The sequence below is a fragment of the Numida meleagris genome, chromosome 8 (genome assembly GCF_002078875.1).
Source record: "Numida meleagris isolate 19003 breed g44 Domestic line chromosome 8, NumMel1.0, whole genome shotgun sequence".
Lineage (NCBI taxonomy): Eukaryota > Metazoa > Chordata > Aves > Galliformes > Numididae > Numida > Numida meleagris.
In genome coordinates, this window is record NC_034416.1 from 4,268,441 (window position 1) to 4,287,615 (window position 19,175).

The 19,175-nt window shown below is 42.3% G+C and overlaps 2 protein-coding genes across 15 annotated transcripts in view; one reads left to right on the plus strand and one right to left on the minus strand.

Moving 5' to 3' along the window:
• Positions 1–5,747, plus strand: part of FHL1 (four and a half LIM domains 1) — a 31,594-nt gene extending 25,847 nt beyond the window's left edge. For 5 of the 6 annotated variants that reach the window (XM_021405827.1, XM_021405829.1, XM_021405830.1 and 2 more), the window contains 5 exons: positions 1,568–1,749; positions 2,372–2,549; positions 3,037–3,206; positions 3,808–3,994; positions 4,737–5,747. In XM_021405827.1, the coding sequence (XP_021261502.1) occupies positions 1,568–1,749; positions 2,372–2,549; positions 3,037–3,206; positions 3,808–3,994; positions 4,737–4,894 (875 nt within the window). In that variant the 3' untranslated portion in view covers positions 4,895–5,747. The remainder of the gene's footprint in view (positions 1–1,567; positions 1,750–2,371; positions 2,550–3,036; positions 3,207–3,807; positions 3,995–4,736) is intronic. The other variant, XM_021405826.1, reaches the window with a different exon arrangement.
• The window catches only part of MAP7D3 (MAP7 domain containing 3), a 38,351-nt gene continuing 25,741 nt past the window's right edge, over positions 6,566–19,175 (minus strand). For 6 of the 9 annotated variants that reach the window (XM_021405819.1, XM_021405817.1, XM_021405815.1 and 3 more), the window contains 10 exons: positions 17,256–17,401; positions 16,777–16,907; positions 16,446–16,690; positions 14,832–14,967; positions 13,648–13,828; positions 12,500–12,604; positions 12,171–12,224; positions 11,389–11,482; positions 10,749–10,947; positions 6,566–9,688 (listed from right to left, as the gene is read on the minus strand). In XM_021405819.1, coding sequence (XP_021261494.1) covers positions 9,379–9,688; positions 10,749–10,947; positions 11,389–11,482; positions 12,171–12,224; positions 12,500–12,604; positions 13,648–13,828; positions 14,832–14,967; positions 16,446–16,690; positions 16,777–16,907; positions 17,256–17,401 — 1,601 coding nt within the window. In that variant the 3' untranslated portion in view covers positions 6,566–9,378. The remainder of the gene's footprint in view (positions 9,689–10,748; positions 10,948–11,388; positions 11,483–12,170; positions 12,225–12,499; positions 12,605–13,647; positions 13,829–14,831; positions 14,968–16,445; positions 16,691–16,776; positions 16,908–17,255; positions 17,402–19,175) is intronic. The other 3 variants (XM_021405818.1, XM_021405820.1, XM_021405816.1) reach the window with 2 other exon arrangements.

The following is a 19,175-nucleotide window of genomic DNA, read 5'->3' on the forward strand; positions in this document are numbered from 1 at the left end:
TCCCTGTGCCGCACTCCTCTCCCTGGGATCATCTGTCCTGATTTCTGGAGCAGAAACGCTCCAGCTCGATCCGCGGCTCAGGCTGGTGTTGGCACGGTCATGCCTGGGTCGCGGCCTGCTCGGTTTGATGCGTGCTCGGATTTCACAAGCAGGGGCTTAGCAGCGATTCTGTGGCTGGCAGGCTGGGCGATGCGGTTGATGGTAATTCTTGAATTACTGGGCTGGGCAGCTGCCCAAGAAGCCGTTGTGTAAGCGGGTCCTCATGCCATAACGTGGCAGGGCTGCCCGCACAGCAGCCAGCGGGCAAGTGATGGGCGTCCTGCAGCTATTCCCTGACGGCTTCCTTCCTCCAGTCCATGCTGGCGCTTCAGTTCTATCAGGAAAAGAATAATTGAACTTCCTCTCGGTGTACCGTTGCCAGACTACTGCTGTGGCTCCGTCTGGGTACTGACCCTGGCCCGAGCCCTGTGGGCTTCCCCTGAGGGAAGGCATGGGGAAAGGTACGGAGCCGCTGCATTTCTTTAAATGTAGGGAGATCTTTTCTTGTTTATTTGCTCCTCATGACTTTGTATATGAAAGCCCAGCGATAGAGGCAGCTGGAAGCTGCACAAGTATCTGGCACGAAAGGCCTCGGAGGGCTGCAGCTGGCTGGAGGCTTGGGCTGGAAACATGGAAACTATTCTGCTCTGCTCTCGGTTGGCGGTGATTTCTGCACACAAATTAGGTGGTGCCTCAGCCAGGATCTCACCAGGCCTGCAGTGGGTCTGCCATAACGACCCGAGTCACTCTGAGTGATTAGGTACCATTATCCCTGCTTGACATGAATGATGTAAATAAAACAGTCTGGTATTCTTCCTCTGAAGAAGGTGATGGGGAAAGGCTGTCGTATGGCTCTGCTCTTCCCTAAGCCATGGGGCGAGCAAGCTCTGCAGTGCTGCAAGCACAGCAGTTCAGTCGCCAGGAGGGCGAGAGCTGCGTTTTTGTGTTTGGCCAGAGCCCATCCTGCCTTTTTGGAGGCAGAAATCTAGCATTCATATCTTGGATGGATGTTAAGGGCACGGAAAATATTTGCGTTACTAAAACACTGCTTGTGCTAACTGCAAGCACAGTGCTTCCAGGAGGCTGGGCAGCCCCCAGCCAGGAGTCAGCCCACACGGCCTAACCCTAAGGCCCGCTTTTTCTTCAATTCATGGTTCTTCTCTCCCTGTGGGCCAAGGGACATGTTTGTGACTGCTGTGACCAAAACCAGGCTGGGTACTGCAGCCAGACCCTGAGCCCAATGGCGTGTTAGCCTATCGTGGACTCTATAGGCAAAGTGGGAGGCACCCAGAAAGTGCTAGGACTAGTGCAATTGGCGGAGAGCTGACTTGTTTTATGAACCACTGAGCTGATAGAACTGTTGGGGTAATTCTTGCTGTTCCAGAAGCTGCTTTCTCTAGCATCAAGCCCTTGAGGCACGTGACACCACCACACGCTCACGGCAGAGCCGTTTTCTCATCACTTCTTGTGATGCCAGAGCAGTTACCAGCGCTTCAGGGTTCTAAGTTTACCCTCCTCCCTCCTGCAGGGCCCAGCAGTTACACCGTGGGCACCATGTCGGAGCGCTTTGACTGCCACTACTGCCGCGACTCGCTGCAAGGCAAGAAGTACGTGCAGAAGGAGGGCCGCCACTGCTGCGTCAAGTGCTTCGAGAAGATCTGCGCCAACACCTGCATCGAGTGCAAGAAACCCATTGGTGCCGACTCCAAGGTAACTGCTCAGCACTCACAGAGGTGATGAGAACAAGACAGGCAGATGCTTGTTTCCCTCCTGTTTGTTTCCCTTTTTTGCAAGCTTCTGTATGGAGTTCTCTTTCAAAGACCCTGGCTGTTGGGCCGTGCTTGCAGGCAGTGCTTGGGCAAAGAGCAGAGACCATGGGGCGCTGTGGTCTGGCTGCCTTTACATGGGATCTGGTCTCAGGATCTAGATTCAGCCATGTGAACTGCTGCAAATGCTGAACTGTCCTGAATGGCAGTGAATCCAGCTTTCACAGGTCTCCCAGAAAACTCATCTTCTGGGGAAAGCACTCAGGAACATAGGATTTTTTTTTTTTATCAGTTTGTAAATGTTTATTGCTCCCTGTTTATGGCAATAATGTACACCTGAACTGGAAGGAACAGGATGACCAGAGCAGCCCCTGCTTACACAACCCCACATCTCAAAGCTGTTGGCTTGAAGCACCTTCTACTACCCCAAAATCCCAAAACGCACTTAAGCTCTGTATCGATGTAGCTTTGTGTATGTGATGGTAATTACCACTGGGACAGTAGCTTGGTTTTAGTGCTGCTCAGCAAGAGAAGGGCTTATTGCTCACTGTTTCTGTTCATTCCAGGAGCTGCATTTCAAGAACCGTTACTGGCATGACACCTGCTTCCGCTGCTTCAAGTGCTACACGTCCTTGGTCAATGAGCCCTTCATGCTAAGGGAGAACAACAAGGTCTGGTGTAGCAACTGCACTGCTACTGAGGATGCACCCAGGTGTAAGGGCTGCTTCAAGCCTATCATCGCAGGTACTGGTGCTAGCATACTGATGTGACTACTGAGTGCTGCTCTAGGGCAAAGCCAGAGGCTAATTAAGCAGCAGTTAGGAGTATGGCACCATAGTGAAAGTCTGGAGAATCAAAGTGGTGCAGGTTTTTACTGCTGCTCTTACCTGTCCATTCTAGACAAGGGTTAACTGCATGGCAGTCTCTGAACCCTCATGTGGATAGTGCACCTTAGTAGTCAGTATTAAATGATTTCTATCAAAAGCTTTGCTCTGTAAAACAAGATCCTCCTCTCAGAAGGGCTCAGGCACTTAGCAAACTTGAACCTAAGAAAATCTGGAAGATCCTTACTAAAATTGGATGTAGAAATTAGTTATGTAGAGCTGTTAAAGTCCTGTATGGACTTTAAGAGATCTTTAACAGATCTTGCCTACAGCTGTTACATTGCATGAGGTCATTGCATGCTTGTTACAGGCCTGAAATCCCACCGTGTTATTTCTTTCTGTTGTAGGAGACCAAAATGTTGAATACAAGAAGATGGTCTGGCATAAGGACTGCTTCACTTGCAGCCAGTGCAAGCAAGTGATTGGATCTGGGAGCTTCTTCCCCAAGGGTGATGAATTCTACTGTGTCTCCTGCCATGAGCATAAATTTGCCAAGACCTGTGCTAAATGCAAGAATGTAAGTCCTTCCCCTTTGCCACTGCAGCTGCCAGAACTGGCCTGTAGCATGTGTATTAGAAGCTAGGAGAGTAAACCAGTAGACAGATCATCTTAGAGCTGCACCACTGCTAGTATTTCTTTCTTAAGATACTGGTGCTGCTGCTAGCAGTGTAATAATGTGAGAGAGCTAGAGGCTATGGCACATCTGTACTTGAGCAGGGCCTGTAGGGTTTGCTGAGGGCAAAACTGTTGAAACTAAATGTGCACCAGCCTTGTACTTGCTTTAGGGATGGCAAGGCTAAGGCGGCTTAAAGTTCTCTAGTGTGTATTGTGTATTCAAGCCATAAAACAATGTTTTATAAAACAGCTGCTGTACAACTCTTACAGTTGATTAAAGCAGAATTGCAGTGTAATTGCAAGTAAGATAAACTACTATGCAAGCTCCAGGCACGCAAAATTGCAGGCTTGAGGAGCTCAAGAGTCGCACAATTTCGTTTTAATGAACATGTTCAAGTGACCCTCACTGTGACAAAGCTCTCCTTCACAACACCTCATGCCTGTATCACCTCTATTCTTTGGTACTGGTTCTGAGACATCTTTACTGCTCTTTTTCCTCCTAGCCTATCACTTCTGGAGGTCTCACTTACCAGGAACAGCCTTGGCATTCAGAGTGTTTCATTTGCTCCAACTGCAAGAAGCAACTGGGTGGGAAGCGCTTTACAGCTGTAGAGGATCAGTTTTACTGTGTTGAGTGCTACAAGGAATGTGTTGCCAAGAAGTGTGCTGGCTGCAAGAATCCTATTACAGGTAAGTTGGATTTTATGCAGCTTGAGACCATGGGTGCTTCAGGTCAGAACTGTGATCCCCAAAGTCGTGCAGCTCAGAGGCCACCAACACCAGAAGCAGGTCTAATATCCCAAGCCTTATCCCAGCAATTTACACGTGCTCAAACTCTAACTCACATGCTTCTTTACCTTTTGCACTCCTGAAGTGTACCTCCTCCAAAATTGCCCCAGCTGGAACTATTCACACATCAATCTTAGCCTAAGAACCAGAGGTCTAAAAAGAGAAATTATTTTATTGCCCTGAAGTGCCATTTGCTGTACATCTAATATATTTTACGTGTCCCTGTTAGTTAGTGGGTGACAAAACCCCACAAAGCTCAGCCCTGAGATGGGGGTGCTATCCTAGCAGTGGCGCAAGTCTTGCATTTCAGAGCACAGATCTGTGCCTATAAGAACAAGGCAGGCTGTTCAGCCCCACCTCTCCTTTGGTCCATGTCTTCATCTTTCCTTCACATGGATTGTTCCCTGGAGAAGGAATCCAAGGGACAAAGCTTATTGTAGACAATATGCTAAGCTGCCTGGATCGCATTATTACAGAGCAGCAAACAACACGGCACTTCGGGCTAGTATTTCAGGCATTGCAACTATGGTCTGCAAGACTATAGGAGCATGAGAGGCAGTAAGAATGGGATCTGCTGGATGGTGGGCTAACCCAGCCACGGGAAAAGCTACTATCGCCGTCCTATAATTGTGTTCTCTCCTAGCAGGATTTGGAAGAGGAACCAGTGTGGTTAACTACGAAGATGAATCCTGGCATGATTACTGTTTCAAATGCACCAAGTGTGCCCGTGGTCTGGCCAACAAGCGCTTTGTTTGCCATAATGGAAAAATTTACTGTGCTGAGTGTCCCAAACGACTGTAAGGAACAGACAGCAACTGATTTAAAATGGATTTTAAAGCCCCGCTTTTCAAAATAGTCCTGGTAAAGGTGCAGGTTGTGCATGTTAAGAATTTTACCTTTTTTAATTTTAGCATAAACACACTAAAATAGCTTGAATATACTGGGTTTGAGTTTTGAAGCTCCTGCAGCAAGAAAGCATGTACTGTTGCAAAAAGCTAACCTTGCCTTCAAGTAACTATTAGTTTAAGGGCTTGGAACGACATTTAGATTTTAGCATTAGAAAATCCAAATACTACCATAATCTGTGTGTGGTTTAAACTAAAACAAAGCTAGTTTTAAACTTGTCTAGTATAGGTTTAAGCTTGGTGCTTACACCAAGTGCTTTTGACTAGGCATGCACCTCGGAAAGGGAGAGGCAAACACTGCACCCAGGATTAGAGAGATCCATTATTATGCTTTTGCAAGTACAGGTACATGACATATATATCACACCATGAACAGCAGCTCAATAAGTACCTTTGCTTATTGTACCATGCCAAATTGCAACAAGTGTACGGAGTGGCTTTATCTTACATATAACAACATTTTGGCAGTACAATTTAGCGTTAGTTAAGTTTCCATAACCTTGTTTTGGTTTTGATTTCTGCATTGTTTGCCCCAAAGTTTTGCTCACCAGCTTTTTTTACATCATGTTTAAATAAGGCTGTATACATCCAATTATTAATCCACTAATAAGCAATTCTTTCAACTACTGCAAAATGCACGTGCATTTAAAGTGCCTTAAAAATAGCTCAGACGACCACAGCTCTCCTATCATGTCAGTGTATGTTTCATGATTTAATAAAAACGAGACTAGTGCCTGCTTGGACTCCCAGTCTGGAAAATTGTTTTGTTTTCATTTTGCTATCTTATATGACAGACATCTCTTATGGCTGAGCTTCTGAGATCAAGTCCGATACCTCGATACAGGACAGAATGAACTGTTCTACCTGTGTCCTTAGGTACCTGAAGACTAGAGCAACAATGTACATAAACTAATTAAAGAAATACATAATTGACAGTGGAACATCTGCCACAACCAATCTATGTGAAAAAAATCCTTTGGAGAACATACAATCAGCCACTGTCCATACAGCTCTATTACCTTTTTGTCACCTCCATGCTGGTTTCAAGTGTTTTCATGCTTCTGTTTTTTTTTCCCCCCTGTGGCAGTGGCTGACACCATCCAGAAATATTTCTAAACTGGATGCTGCTTCAGCCATTCCCCTTCGTACACAAGAACGTACCAGAAACAGGGATATCCCTCCAGACCAACAAGGGGCAGCATCTTGCTGTTTCTGTGATGGTCACAGCTCCACAGTGGCCACAGAGCACTGCTAGACTTTTACCCCTAGAACAACAAGGTGCTGGTGCTACAAGTAAAAGGCAAAGGCTTGCAGTGAAAAGCAAGTTAAGGAGTTCAACAGTTAGGAGAATCTCATAGGTGCGTAAAAACACAGCAACAGCTGAAGGTGTTTGTTAGTACACATCCCTTTCCAGCTGCACAAATGCAATTGCCAAAGAGGCACCGAGGTTTGGGACTCTGCAGGGAGGAGCAGTTAGAGCAGTACCAGAGGGCATCTCGAGGCAGGTCAGCATGGCAAGGGGCTGGAGCCTCCTAGTAAGGCAATGTTTAGCATTACAGAAAGAAAGCATTGTTCAACTGCAAAGTTTATTTAACAGTGCGCACGTATTTACATAGAGCTGTAACAGACCGTTGGACAAACAATATCGGCACAGAAAAAATATCCGCATCTTTTGTTAGGATGATTGTCTCTGCCAGAATGAAACAGCTTATCGTACAAAAATACATCTTTCTTTTTACCTAAGGCACTGCTCTAAAGTCTAAAACAGTACTACCATATTCTGAACAGCAAACGGAGGAAGAAGGCTGAGGGTTTCCTATTGTAATCACTGGGGAAAGAACATTTTTAGTTCCAGCAAAACCATTTTCATTAACCACTGGAAATGCAGCTGCCATTTGGATGATTCATCTGACCTGAAGTATCAGCCAAGGGTTTATAGCAGGATTTCAGATAGCCATTCTTTAAATTAATCGCTTAATTGTTCAGTACCTCTGTTACAGGAGACACAGGAACAAGACTGCATTATTAATTCTAGTAGCAGTTTTCAGAAGATGCTTAGTTAATCTCTTCATGCTGTAAAGCAGGCAAGTTCAGGTTAAATAGATTACTTACTGCAGGCTGTAGGGGGAGGGAAATACATATGCAGCTTGCAGTCACTATTATAAAGCTAGAACAGGAATACTTGGAGTAATTAACATGAACAAAATATGACTTCAATGGTCTAATACTGTTATGTACACAATAAAATAATACTTACACGAGTGTAGATAAATAATTCAAAAGGAAAACATTTTTAAAAGCATGACATGTTAAACTGCACTATGACAAACGCATCCAGGTATTCGACAGTTTTGCAGTACATTAGTGCACAGGCTGTATAATGTTGTGATGTTTCCCAATAGGTTAAAACATATTAGTGATGACACAACACTGCATTTTGAAACCGCCCGGATTTTTACATTAGAAAGTAAGACATTTTCCTTCTCAATTCAAAACGGAAGAGACTCAATTTCGCATTTTTAAATAGCACGTGACCCAACAAGCATACAGTGTTTTTCCAGAACATTACCACTGGTGTTCAGCTTTAATACACGCTGAGTAAGTAAGCTTCAAGTACTGTTTTAGGAATACACAAAACCTGGCCCGTAGCTAACTGGGAAGTCCCCAGTGGCACATTGCTATGTGTTATACTGATAGGAAAACAAACAGACTCCAACAGGTCAGTGTAACGTCTGTAAGAGGGGAAACAACAGTTACTTGAACAAGGAAATCCTCTCTAACAACTAAACTAAACAAATGGAAAAGGAACATCAGCACAATAGTCTCCCTGAAATGTTTCAAGGTGCAAATCTAGAAGTTTGTCAGCCCTCTCTGGTGTTATTTATGTTTTTTGCAAACTTGAAGATGGATAAAGGCAAACAAGCAGCTTTTCAAAACAAGGCCTTCGGTACTTGATAAAACACTGGATAACTGAAGTGCAATCAGATTATTTCCAGGTCTCTAGTGTTCACAGTTCTGTCCAAAGAGCAAAGAAAAGAAAACGTTTAACCATCATGCTGTGTGTATTCTACAGAAATCTGTCGTCACTGTCAGAGTCTACGTCCAGGAGGGTAAGCACAGAACCACCTGGTAACTTACAGTGCAACATCAGCATAGTAGCTTTTCTTTCAAAAAGCAAGAAGTATACGAGTATTAATTTCCAAAGTTGTGTGCATAATTCTTAAAGCCTACTGTCTCCAAACACATTCCAGTTCAGAACTAAAAGGCAACACTTTCTTCACGAAGAAGTAAATGATTTTGATCACAACACAATGTGATCAGCAGTTTCACATTAAATCGTTCTGTTCCCACAGACTACTCAGTAGTGGCCCACAGGAAAGTCTCAGGATGTCTCTATGTCCATCAGACCGAAATTCACAAGACGCACAGTGACAGAGGAGACTCAGGAAACAGTTCAGTCTAGAAAAGTGCTACACTTTAATAAAAAGAAGTGCTACACATCACTGAAAGAAACTGTGGATACCAAGTCTTGTTTCTTCCCACTGTCATTTATTTCACCTGTTCACGCAGTCATTTATCTCATGGACAGAGATCTTCTGCTGTGAGTACGTTCACTTGGGGTTTAGCTCCAACAACTGAGCAGTTTAATCTTAAGAAAACTAGCACACCGAGGCCTCTCTGACACTACACTGCATCAGGGTCTGGGTCCTCAAGTACATGGGCTTCAGATGCAGCCTGATTTCTTTCAGAAAATTCTGAATATTGCATGTGTAGCTTTATTACTCCTCCTAACACGTAACACAACCGTTTGTGGAATTTAAGGTTGGTGTTACTCCCCTTCAGTGAAGCGAAAGCCTATTGTACAGTAAGTATAGAGGACAGGTACTTTGCCAGAGCCTGAAGAAACCTTTCAAGACCATGCAGGTCAGCATCAAGAAGTTACAGAACATGCCTAGGAGTGGAAAGGGGAAAGCAGCCGGGTCTTGTCTGTGGAGTTACATCAGACACCTATTAAACTGTTAGCATCTTCAAAAGTAACATGTGCCATTTAAGACATCTTAGAAGAAACCAGAATAGAAGAATACAACAGATGGGCTTGAGTGCTGAAAGGAGATGCAGGAGCTAAATAGGAGCTTGGCTTTGTCTTTGGAAGAGCCTTCGTGTCAGGCCTTAGCTGCTGCATAGAGCAAATCCCTAACAAGGCATCAACTGGTGACTTCTTTTGTCAGAATGCAAGTTACAAGCACTAAAGAAAGAGCTTTCCCTCCAGTCTACACGTTGGAGAAAGTGCCTTGAAAATAACAAGCTGAAGTTAAGGCAAGGAGAGTAAAAATGCAACAAAGTTAATTGTCTAGACAGAGGAGGAGATAGATAGGGAAATCAGCTTGAATTACCTGATGAAGAATCTATAGGTTTGGTCAATGAATTCACTGCACCATCTTCCTCATAAGTCAATTTGGGACTAGAAGGTATTGTAGCAGCATCATTCAAGTTTTGATTACAGTTACCAGCAGAGATACTGTCCGAACTCAGTTTGGTTGACTTGGAATGTACTCCAATGTCAATGAATTCCTCAGAAGTCCACAAATCAGATTTTCCATTAAGATTCTGAATAAGTCCACTGGTATGATCAGCTTCATTAACACCCAACTTCGCTGAGTCATCGATAACCATTTCTTTTGCAGGATGGCTACAAAAAGCAAACAGATATTTGTATTACAATTCCTGGATTTTTAACCTCTAGATTCATTACAGGCCAGCCAATTAGTCTGCATACTTTGCAAAGCACTGCATATCCTGAAAGGCAATCCTAGATGAGCTCCTGCAGCTGCCACGTGGGAACTCCCTTCCAAGAGCCAGTGTGGAGGAACGACTCACCCACATGTAACCACTTTTTACTATACTAATACCTCCCAGGTAAGGTCTGGTTCCAGAACTGATATTAGGAACCAGCAAGTTTAAAGACTTGCTCCAGTAAAATTCTATTTTAGTAATACGCATTTCTCCTTCTGTTTCCCCTCCAGTTAGACTTTTTAAATACAGAACCACCCCTCAGAAGACTGAGTATAAACAGGTTCAAAATCAGAGTGATCAATTTTCATTCATTTTTGAGAAAATAATGAAAAGTCTTCATAATTCATCACTAGAGGAATTTATTATCACTGTGAAAAGAGTTCACAATGCCATTTCTAAATCATTAGTGTTTAGATAAGCAAATGGAACTAGCATCAGAAGGAAATTTCCGCTAGTAGATGCAAATATTTTATGTTTAAAAAGGTAGACTTTGGAAAACAACAAAAACTGTCCATTAAAGGAGGCTTTTGTGTTCTATCTGGTGTTTCAGTACACTGAAATTGTTCTGCAGCTTTCTGTAGGTTATGCTTCCTTCTCTTTTTTGTCCCCCTCCTCCTTGTTTAATGTTTTGTTAATGAAAAGTTACATAAAGGGAAAAGATTTCAAGTCAATATCATTCTTTATAAGTAACACTGCTGTGTTGCTGGCTATGTGTGTCACTTAGCAAAGCCAGCACTGTCAGCATGGTACTATCTGAGCAAACAATTACCTAGACATGCTTCTCCATGAGCCAGTAAATTGACAGCAGTCACATAGCACATGCAGAGAAATACCACCCAACTAGCGGGGTGCAAAATCTGATCCATTGCTAAATACACTACTAAAACTAATTAAAAAAATAAAAAAAAAGAAGGATTTCTTGTGGGACAGAGAACTGCTCAACAACGCAGACTCACCTGGAATCCTTTAATTCAGTAAAAAATAGAGACCCCTCATCACTTTTCAAATCGCTGCCATTCATAAATACTTCACTGGCCTTCAACTCTGTCACAGTGTGTTGCTCAGATTCTGTAGAGATCAGGCTACGTGCAGTCTGTACACAACCCCCTGTCTCCCCTTTGACTTCCTGGGGTAAATCAATGCCATTTAGCTTTCCTGAAGGTGTGGGAGAAAAAAAAACAACACAACAGAGCTTCAGGAACAGTGTTGCTATTCTAAATGAATATAATACAAGTGTCAAAATGACCTTTCCTAGCCAAAATCTGAGGCACTCTGTTTCAATAGAGAAATCAATCTATAGACAATCTGCATATAACAATGTATTTGTTTTCCATCTTTAAAAATACACTCACGAAGAGAAAGCACACTGCCTTCACACACAAATTGTTTTGCATTTCATCATCTTCAATGTCTTCTGTGGTGTGGAAGTGGGCTTAAGTAGAAAAAATTTAAGTAGAAAAACTCCATGGCACTTCTGGCACTTGTGTCTCAGATAATCACAACTGATGCCATTAACTGATTTGTAATTTTTTGCACACCTTAAACAACACTGAGACACTGACAGCGACTTAGATCTGACTCATCACTTTTCCTTACCTGGCTGATCAGCCTTCTCAAGTCCCAGCTCTTCCTCCTCTTCAATATCCTCTCCCTCCATGACCTCGCAAGCAGACTTTCCTTCATTCTGCAACTGAATTCCCAGAACATTACCCACAGTAGCTCACTGCCATGCAGCTGTTCACAAATGGTTCAATTACAGCTCCCACGCAGGACTGTTTGGCACCAAGCACTAAGGCCACACAAATCCAGAGGCTAATAGACAACCTGTGTCCATGGTTGGGACAGGGAGTCAACTGAGAGGGCTGCTGGAGCTGACTCTGAGTTTTCAGGTCACACAGCAACAAGCAGCTCTGCTGAGCCAGAGCCTGTAAACGTGTGGGAGACCTGCTTCCATCTCCTGCCTAGGAAATACTCCTGAGTTCTCTTTCCCCTCATTTCTCCAAGGTGTGCACTAAAAAATTATTGGTTTTCAGCCACATGGAATCAAAATAGGACGGCGTTTTGAACAGAGAAGGATAACTGTTTGAAAAATAAAATCCATTACTACTAACCAGTGTTTTTTGGTCCTGGTCAACAAGTGGTAATGTGAGATCACATTGTTTCTATATGCCTTGAATAAAAATGCATCAAAGACTTCTGAAACAGCAAGGCAAAAGGATGTATATAATGTATACAAGCTACTGAAAATTATCCTCATGCACTAGAACTTGCACCTTTACATGGAAGCCAGTTTGAGGATAGCAGAAGAACAAAGGTTACAAGACAAAGACAAAGCCTTCTCTGGAAGGGGCATTACACAGATCGAAGCAAATAAGTACCTTGGATTCGTTTTGATCCGATTTCCGTGTTCTTTTCATTATTTCTTCAATTCTCTGTTAAAATGTGGAAAATATTTGCAATGACAGAGCTTTATATTTCAGCACTCTGGTTTAAATTTTCATCAATCATCATACATTTTCGTATTTCATACGCTTACTACTTTACTCACTGTTTCGAAAGCTCACAAGTCACAGCTGGCTTTAAAAAAAACCAGCAACTACTACTTCTGCTTAAACAAATCTGAGACAGACTGCCTGCTCAGTTTAATACTAACACTTCAACCACTGCTTCGGGCTCAGGGACTTCTCTTGCTTTCAAAACAGCATACCTTTTTTCTTTCAAGCCTTTCCTGCATATTTTGCTGCATAATCCTCTCTCTTTCCAGCCGCTGTCTTTCAGCCTCTTCTTGAGCTTTTGCTTCAGCTTCTTCCCTCTGAAAATGAAGAAAATAAAAAGAAATGGATTCAATGAACAACTCATCTCCAAGAATTAAAAAGCAGACCTGTTACAGAGATTCTGGTGTAACACAGACAGGAACAGCAGACAATCACTATTTAACAGAACCCACATTGCAGCTGAATGCCAATTATACAGCTATTGACCTGAAATTTATATTACTATGACATTCAAAAACTGACAAGAAAAATAGCATGCATGGCTATATTATCATCATGCAAACGTTCTGGATGTTGTTGGGCTGCTTAGGGTTCAAACTATTCTTCATGATGAAGTTTTTCTAAGAAACAATTTATGAAGTAGCAGAACAGCAACTGAACTCTGTGTTCAAGCTTAATTTAAAAATCTTGCCAGCCAGGCATTATTATTCAAAGGAACTCTGTGCTGAGCATCTTCTGTTCCTTCTACACTAAAAGATCTTTTTCACTATGACTAGAAAGAAAATAAAAGTACAATCAACACTAATTAATTGTTATAAATTTAAGCAAGCTTTTAAAGAAACCTTTAGACACATGTCAGTGCTATCCATAAGATACAGCTCTCTAAACACAAGCCATTGCACTGCAAAGCTGCTTTGATTTTCTAAATCAATCTCATTTAAAGAAAGTCCACTTTCTTCAAAACAGAGTTTCCTTCACTTAGAAAGATGCCTTTATAAAAGCTCGCAGGTATTAGCTGTGGAAGACTATTTATCAATTAGAAAAGCAGGCTTGGTAGAACTACTGATCTTTCTTATTGCTCATCTGGGAACAGAGGATGTCAGATGACTTTCCAGACAGACTGACCATCTTCTTATAACCCACAGCAGCATGCTGGTAAAGCAGGCTTAATACAGATACTTTTACATATTGAAAAGAACATTCCAGATGGCTTAAAAAGCCCAGAGAACTCCAAAATGTGTGCTTCTGTCCCATACTTAAATCTATCAAAAGCTGACAGGTATCGTACAGACTAGGGGAAGGAAAGGCATTCACAACATTCCCCAGCCAAACGCAGTTGAAAGCCTACAGATAAGCAAACCTGGTGCTGAAGCTCTGCGAGCTTTTCCTGCTCTTCCTGTTCTCGGCGCATTCTCTCCTCTTCAGCTTGTCTCTGCTGTTCCTCATAAGCTAGTCTCTTTTCTTCCTCCTGCTTGCGGAGCTCCTCTTCCCGTCGTGCTTTTTCTTCAACTGCTCTCTTGGCCATTTCTTCTTCTTTGATTCTAGTGTTGCCAAGATATAAATTTGTGTTTGTAAGCATGGATGCGCATGAGGCAGACTAGGAAAGCAAGAAGTTCTAATTCAGCCAGTCACAGAGTAACTGCATAAGGACAGTTTCTGCTGTAGATTCACAGATTTCACCATCCAGACCAGTCCAAGGAAATGCAGAAACACTTGGAGGAAACTACGTGCATCTGGATGTTCTTTGCTGATTAAGACAAGCCCAAGATCAGTTGTTTCAATAATGGAATGTTTGTCTGAGACATGTATTAGGAGACAACTTAAAAGAAGCCACTACATCCCTGACATGAATTAAGCTTTCAGTGTCAAACAAATCTAGTCAGATCTTAGAAAAGACTTTTTCTTCTATAGTCGTAGTTCCAGTGATATACTGGAGATGTCGCATGGTCATACACAACCAATCTTATCCAGTAAAGGCATGACATATTTCTGATAAAACATCAATATCAGACTGCATTTAAGTTTATGTCAGCTTTATACTCATCAGTGGAAAACACACAAACCTGCTACTCTAATGTTCAGAGAAGCACAGACAGGTAACCCCTGATCTGGAGTGAAGTTAGCACCAAGCTGTTATTTTTAACAGCTTCTATGTGGTGAACCAAAGGTCTTCTGAATGCTTTGAATTATTTGGCTGCAACACTTCTGATCCAGACGTAGGATCACTAGAATGAGATTTAATGAACTCACTGCCTGAGTTCAGAGGAAAGTTTTGTACAGAGGCTGAATATTTCAAGACAACAAAGCAAAGAGTGCAAAAAGCACACTCTAGATTTGAAATAGGAGCAGCAGGGGCGACTGTTAGGAAAAGGAGGCAGTGATTTGCACTGTGACTGTGCATCACATATATACTGAGGTAGAGACTGACAACATACAGAGCAACTTGTCCCATCTCAAACTTAATGCTTAGGGAAACATACAGCTGAAGTGTTCACATCGACCACACCCTCTGCAGGAAGCATCACTTCCTTCTCCTGCAGTTACCTTTCCTCTTCCTGTCTCTGAATTCTCTCTTGGTCTTCACGCTCTCTCTGCTCCCGTGCTAGACGCCTTTTCTCTGCCAAGATTTTAGCAGCTTCCTCAGCTGTGGTGGTCCCTGCTGCTGCTTTGCTACCTGACTCTGCAAAGTGGAAAAGAAACTGCTGTTAAAAATCCCTGGTAACTTAAAATTAAGAAAGATGTTATTGGTATATGATGACAATTTTTTTTTTTTTTTTTGCCTACTAACCCACTGACATTTGGATCAGCCCCCAACACCCAGCAGGAAGCATCTCTGTGTACAGAGACCCACATGAGCCAAAGGGCAATCTTAAGTGGGTGCTCACTGATGCTGAAATAACTCATTTCAGCCACGCTGTTCCAGCCATGTTGTGGGCAATATGGTTAATGATACTCTCCAATTACCATAGTGCTTTCTAACGTATTTCTAAAAGATAGATTCATTCTAGAACAATTAGAAACATTTAAAGAAAACTGAAAAATAAAAAATTGCTTCAGAAAATACATTTGTTTCCTTCGAATACAACAGAATACACATTCAGGATTATAAAGAGGAAATATTAATTTTAAAATTTTTCTTCTTTCATAACGTTAATATTCATGCCTTTGTATTTATAGGGTATCTTTGGATACAAATAATCACCGTTTCCCCTGGCCTTGAAGGCTCATACTAATTACTTCAGGAATATCATGTGTTAACAACAAATCATTTTCCAATTTACACGGAGACAAGAACAGCTCCAGCCACTGGGTTAGCAGGTTTTATACAGCCCTGACGTTTATGGCTGCTCATGCCCTGCCTGGTGTTACCATGTCTGAACTTCAGAGATACTATCATAAATTAACATATAAAAACCCACAAACAAATCTTGTCAGCCAGTTACATTCAATAAATATTTGAAGAACTCTGATTGCTATCAGTTATTCCTACTCTCTATAAATATTACTTTTTTTTCCCATGACTGCAGGTCATCTAAATATTCACAGAATGAGCTCTTGGTGACAGTAGAGCAACAGCAGCATAATATTGGTGAGGAGCGCCTTCCTTTTTTTAATATTTAGCACATACATGTTTGCTTAGCATTTATAAAGCCTTCCAGCTGGGGTAATTTTAATGAACGTGACATCAGTTCTTTTGCTTCTGATGTAAAGACAAAACATTCAAAACACAATGCCATCATTAGGCACTTTAATACCAGAGGGTGCTGACGCACTGGAACAGGTTGCCCAGGGGGGCTGTGGATGCCCCGTCCCTGAAGGTGCTCAAGGCCAGGCTGGACGTGGCTCTGGGCAGCCTGGTCTAGTGGTTGGCGACCCTGCACTCAGCAGGAGGGTTGAAACTCCATGATCTTTGAGGTCCTTTTCACCCCAGGCCATTCTATGATTAAGTCCCACGGACATGTAATTGCTACTTGCAGGTACAGGGTCTAATTTCACCAAGTACACTCTCAGCAGCTGAATCAGGCTTGTGTATTGTGCATAAGAATTGTTCTTACAGTCCCAGGGAAAAGATTCCAAAACTGACAGAGGGCAGCCACCAGCTCTAGCACACACTGGACATACCTAGAATAAGAGTCTCAGTCACAGAAAGGCGCCCACCTTCTTTGGTCTTTGTGCTAGCTGCTACTGCATCCTTGTCCAAGGCTGGTGGGGCACCTTGCTCATGTCCCGTTCCTTCTGTGCTCTTATCCTTTGGTTTGCTCTCTGCTTCAGTTTTCTTTTTGGTAATGTTGATAACCCCTGGTGTGAGAGGTGGGCGTTGGATGGGTGCCGGTTTAGAGATCGGAGTAGGAGATGGTGGCCTTTGTTTTGATACACTGGGTGAAGGTGGGCGAGTCTTCTGTCTGCAAAAGTAAAGAATATTTTTCAGGGATAATGCTGAAAATCTCACATACACGATGGAGCTAAGAGATTTAGCCAGGACACAAACCTAACTGTAGATGGTGACGGAGGACGCTTCACCAAATTAGCAGGAGAAGGGGATCTTCTACGGGCAGACACAGATGGAGAGGAAGGGCGACGCAACCCAGAACCTGGGGATGGTTTCTCAGTCTCTGATTTCTAAGAAGATAGATAAAAATAAAATAGATACATTAAAGATAGGGTAGCTGCTGCCATAAGCATAGAAATTTTCAACGTGCCCTTTTGCTTTATGTTCCAAAACACAGACCCAGGCAGCATGTTATCTAAATTATCCTTTAGGAACCACAAGCAACAAACAGCTTGATCTCTCCAGTATTTTAAATGCAAGGAGTGTAAAATTCCAATTCAATTTCAGTACTCTATTTCTGAAGCACGTGATACAGGGCATCTCAGCAAGGAAGAAATCTGCTAAATCAGGATCCCATCCTGAGCTCTTCCAAACCCCCAAATTAATACAAACCTAATTCCTGTGGATTTTCAACAAACCTGGGTTGGATCTGGTGAACTTGCATCAGATGAAGATACAGAGGACTTCAATCTGTCGATGCTACGACTGCGCACGGGCACTTTAGGAGGTGGGACTGGGGAAGTGATGGAACTGGCTGAAGCTGAACGAGGACAGAGGTGAGATTCTATAAAAGTTAGGAATTTGACAAGACAAAACAAGAACCAAGTGCACAGCATAAGAATAGGAGAAAAGGAAGAGGGAGAGAGAGAAAAAGAAAGATTGTGTGTGTTAGAAACCGTACAGAGAAACACCACAGGAAGTGCACATTGCAATGGGTCATGGACACAGACACCGCCACCACACGATTAGTACTTTGAAAGCAACAGCACTAAGAACAAAACCACTCTGAAAGCAGCAATCTGAGGTAGATAAAAATAAAATGCTTTTCCAAACAATGCTGAAATCTGCAATACACCAGTGTTACTTTCATTCCACTCAAGCTGCATCTTATCACAAATGCTTCACAACAGTTTTAATGGCTTAGCGTGATTCTTCGCAAGTTCTTTACGACTGGATCAAATTTTAAGTATGTTCCCCCCACACTCATGGGGAAATCTTGCATCTTTCCTAAGAGTTTCAAAGCAGCATTGCATTAGGAATCTGAGCATTACTTTACAAAACTTTCTTGTGAAACAAGCATTTAGGCAACATTATTTTATTCTACTTTGCCTCTCTGACCCCTTTATTACAATATATTTGTGCCCTTTATTCACATTACCAAATCAAAATAAGTGGAGTAGAAGAATCATATAAAGAGAAAAGGGTCAACTGTGAAACTACAATGGCTTTCATATGGGAACTGTCAATGGCTTCACAAACAATACAACTTCTTTCAATATTGTATCTTCTAATTACTTCTTCACTAAAATAATCACAGATGGATAAGCATGCATACATGTAAAAATCTGAAACTAGATGTGATTTATCATTTTACGAAAAACTGTGACAGATGCCAGCAATTAGTTTTGTCACTTTATGGAAAATACATTTTATTTTTATATTTAAAGCATTTGCGTAAGGAGAACTGCATTCTGTTTGTGCTTAGTTTGTGCTAAAGTACTTTTAAGTAAACTGATAAAACTGTAAGTTATCTTTAATTCAGCAATAGTGAGTAAGTCACATGCTGTCAGCAACAGTGAAGAAGATGGCATTTCCCCACATGACGTGAACTGAAATATTCATGGTAAAATAAAAGTGGCACATAAATAGGTGTGGAAAAATGTGACCGCTATGAACCAAAAACCTGAGTTTTATACAAGGGGAGCAGTGCAGAAATGTTACCATTACCAACAAGGATCAAGTTAAGTGGCATAAGATCAAAAATAAAGATGGAAGAATCTGCTAAAGAGGAAATAAGCAAAACTGGGAACACAAGTTATAAGGTAAGAGAGGAGAAAGGACTCTGCATTGGTTCCACATACGTATTTACTGGGGTATTCTCAACACCAGTAATGGTTATAAGGCATGTGGGATGCAGTTAGGGCTTGCAGCTGAGCACAATGTAGAAATTCCTGTGCTAGTACTGAGCTGAGCCACTGGTTGCTCCATTATGCGCTCCTGCTGGTGCGCCTCTACTCCTACAGCCAGCCCAAGCAAAGCCAGCTCAGGGCTCCCTGCACTTATGGTAAGGCCATCCCTTTCCCATGTTTGTCCAAGAGTTTTTCCCACTAAAGAAATCTAGGCCTTGCACTTATTCTTTCAGCCTCCTTTGAGACGACTGGTTGTTTTTTCCGCCCTTTTAATTTCCTGGCACTGTTCTCTGACCAGTACATCTCAGATTCATTTGAGTGTATGCCCAAATGCAGGTCTCAGTTAAAAACAACAACAAAACCCCAAACAAACAGGTAAACTGGCATCACAGTTTAAAAGCCAGTATTCTTCTCTGGTTTTGCAAAGCA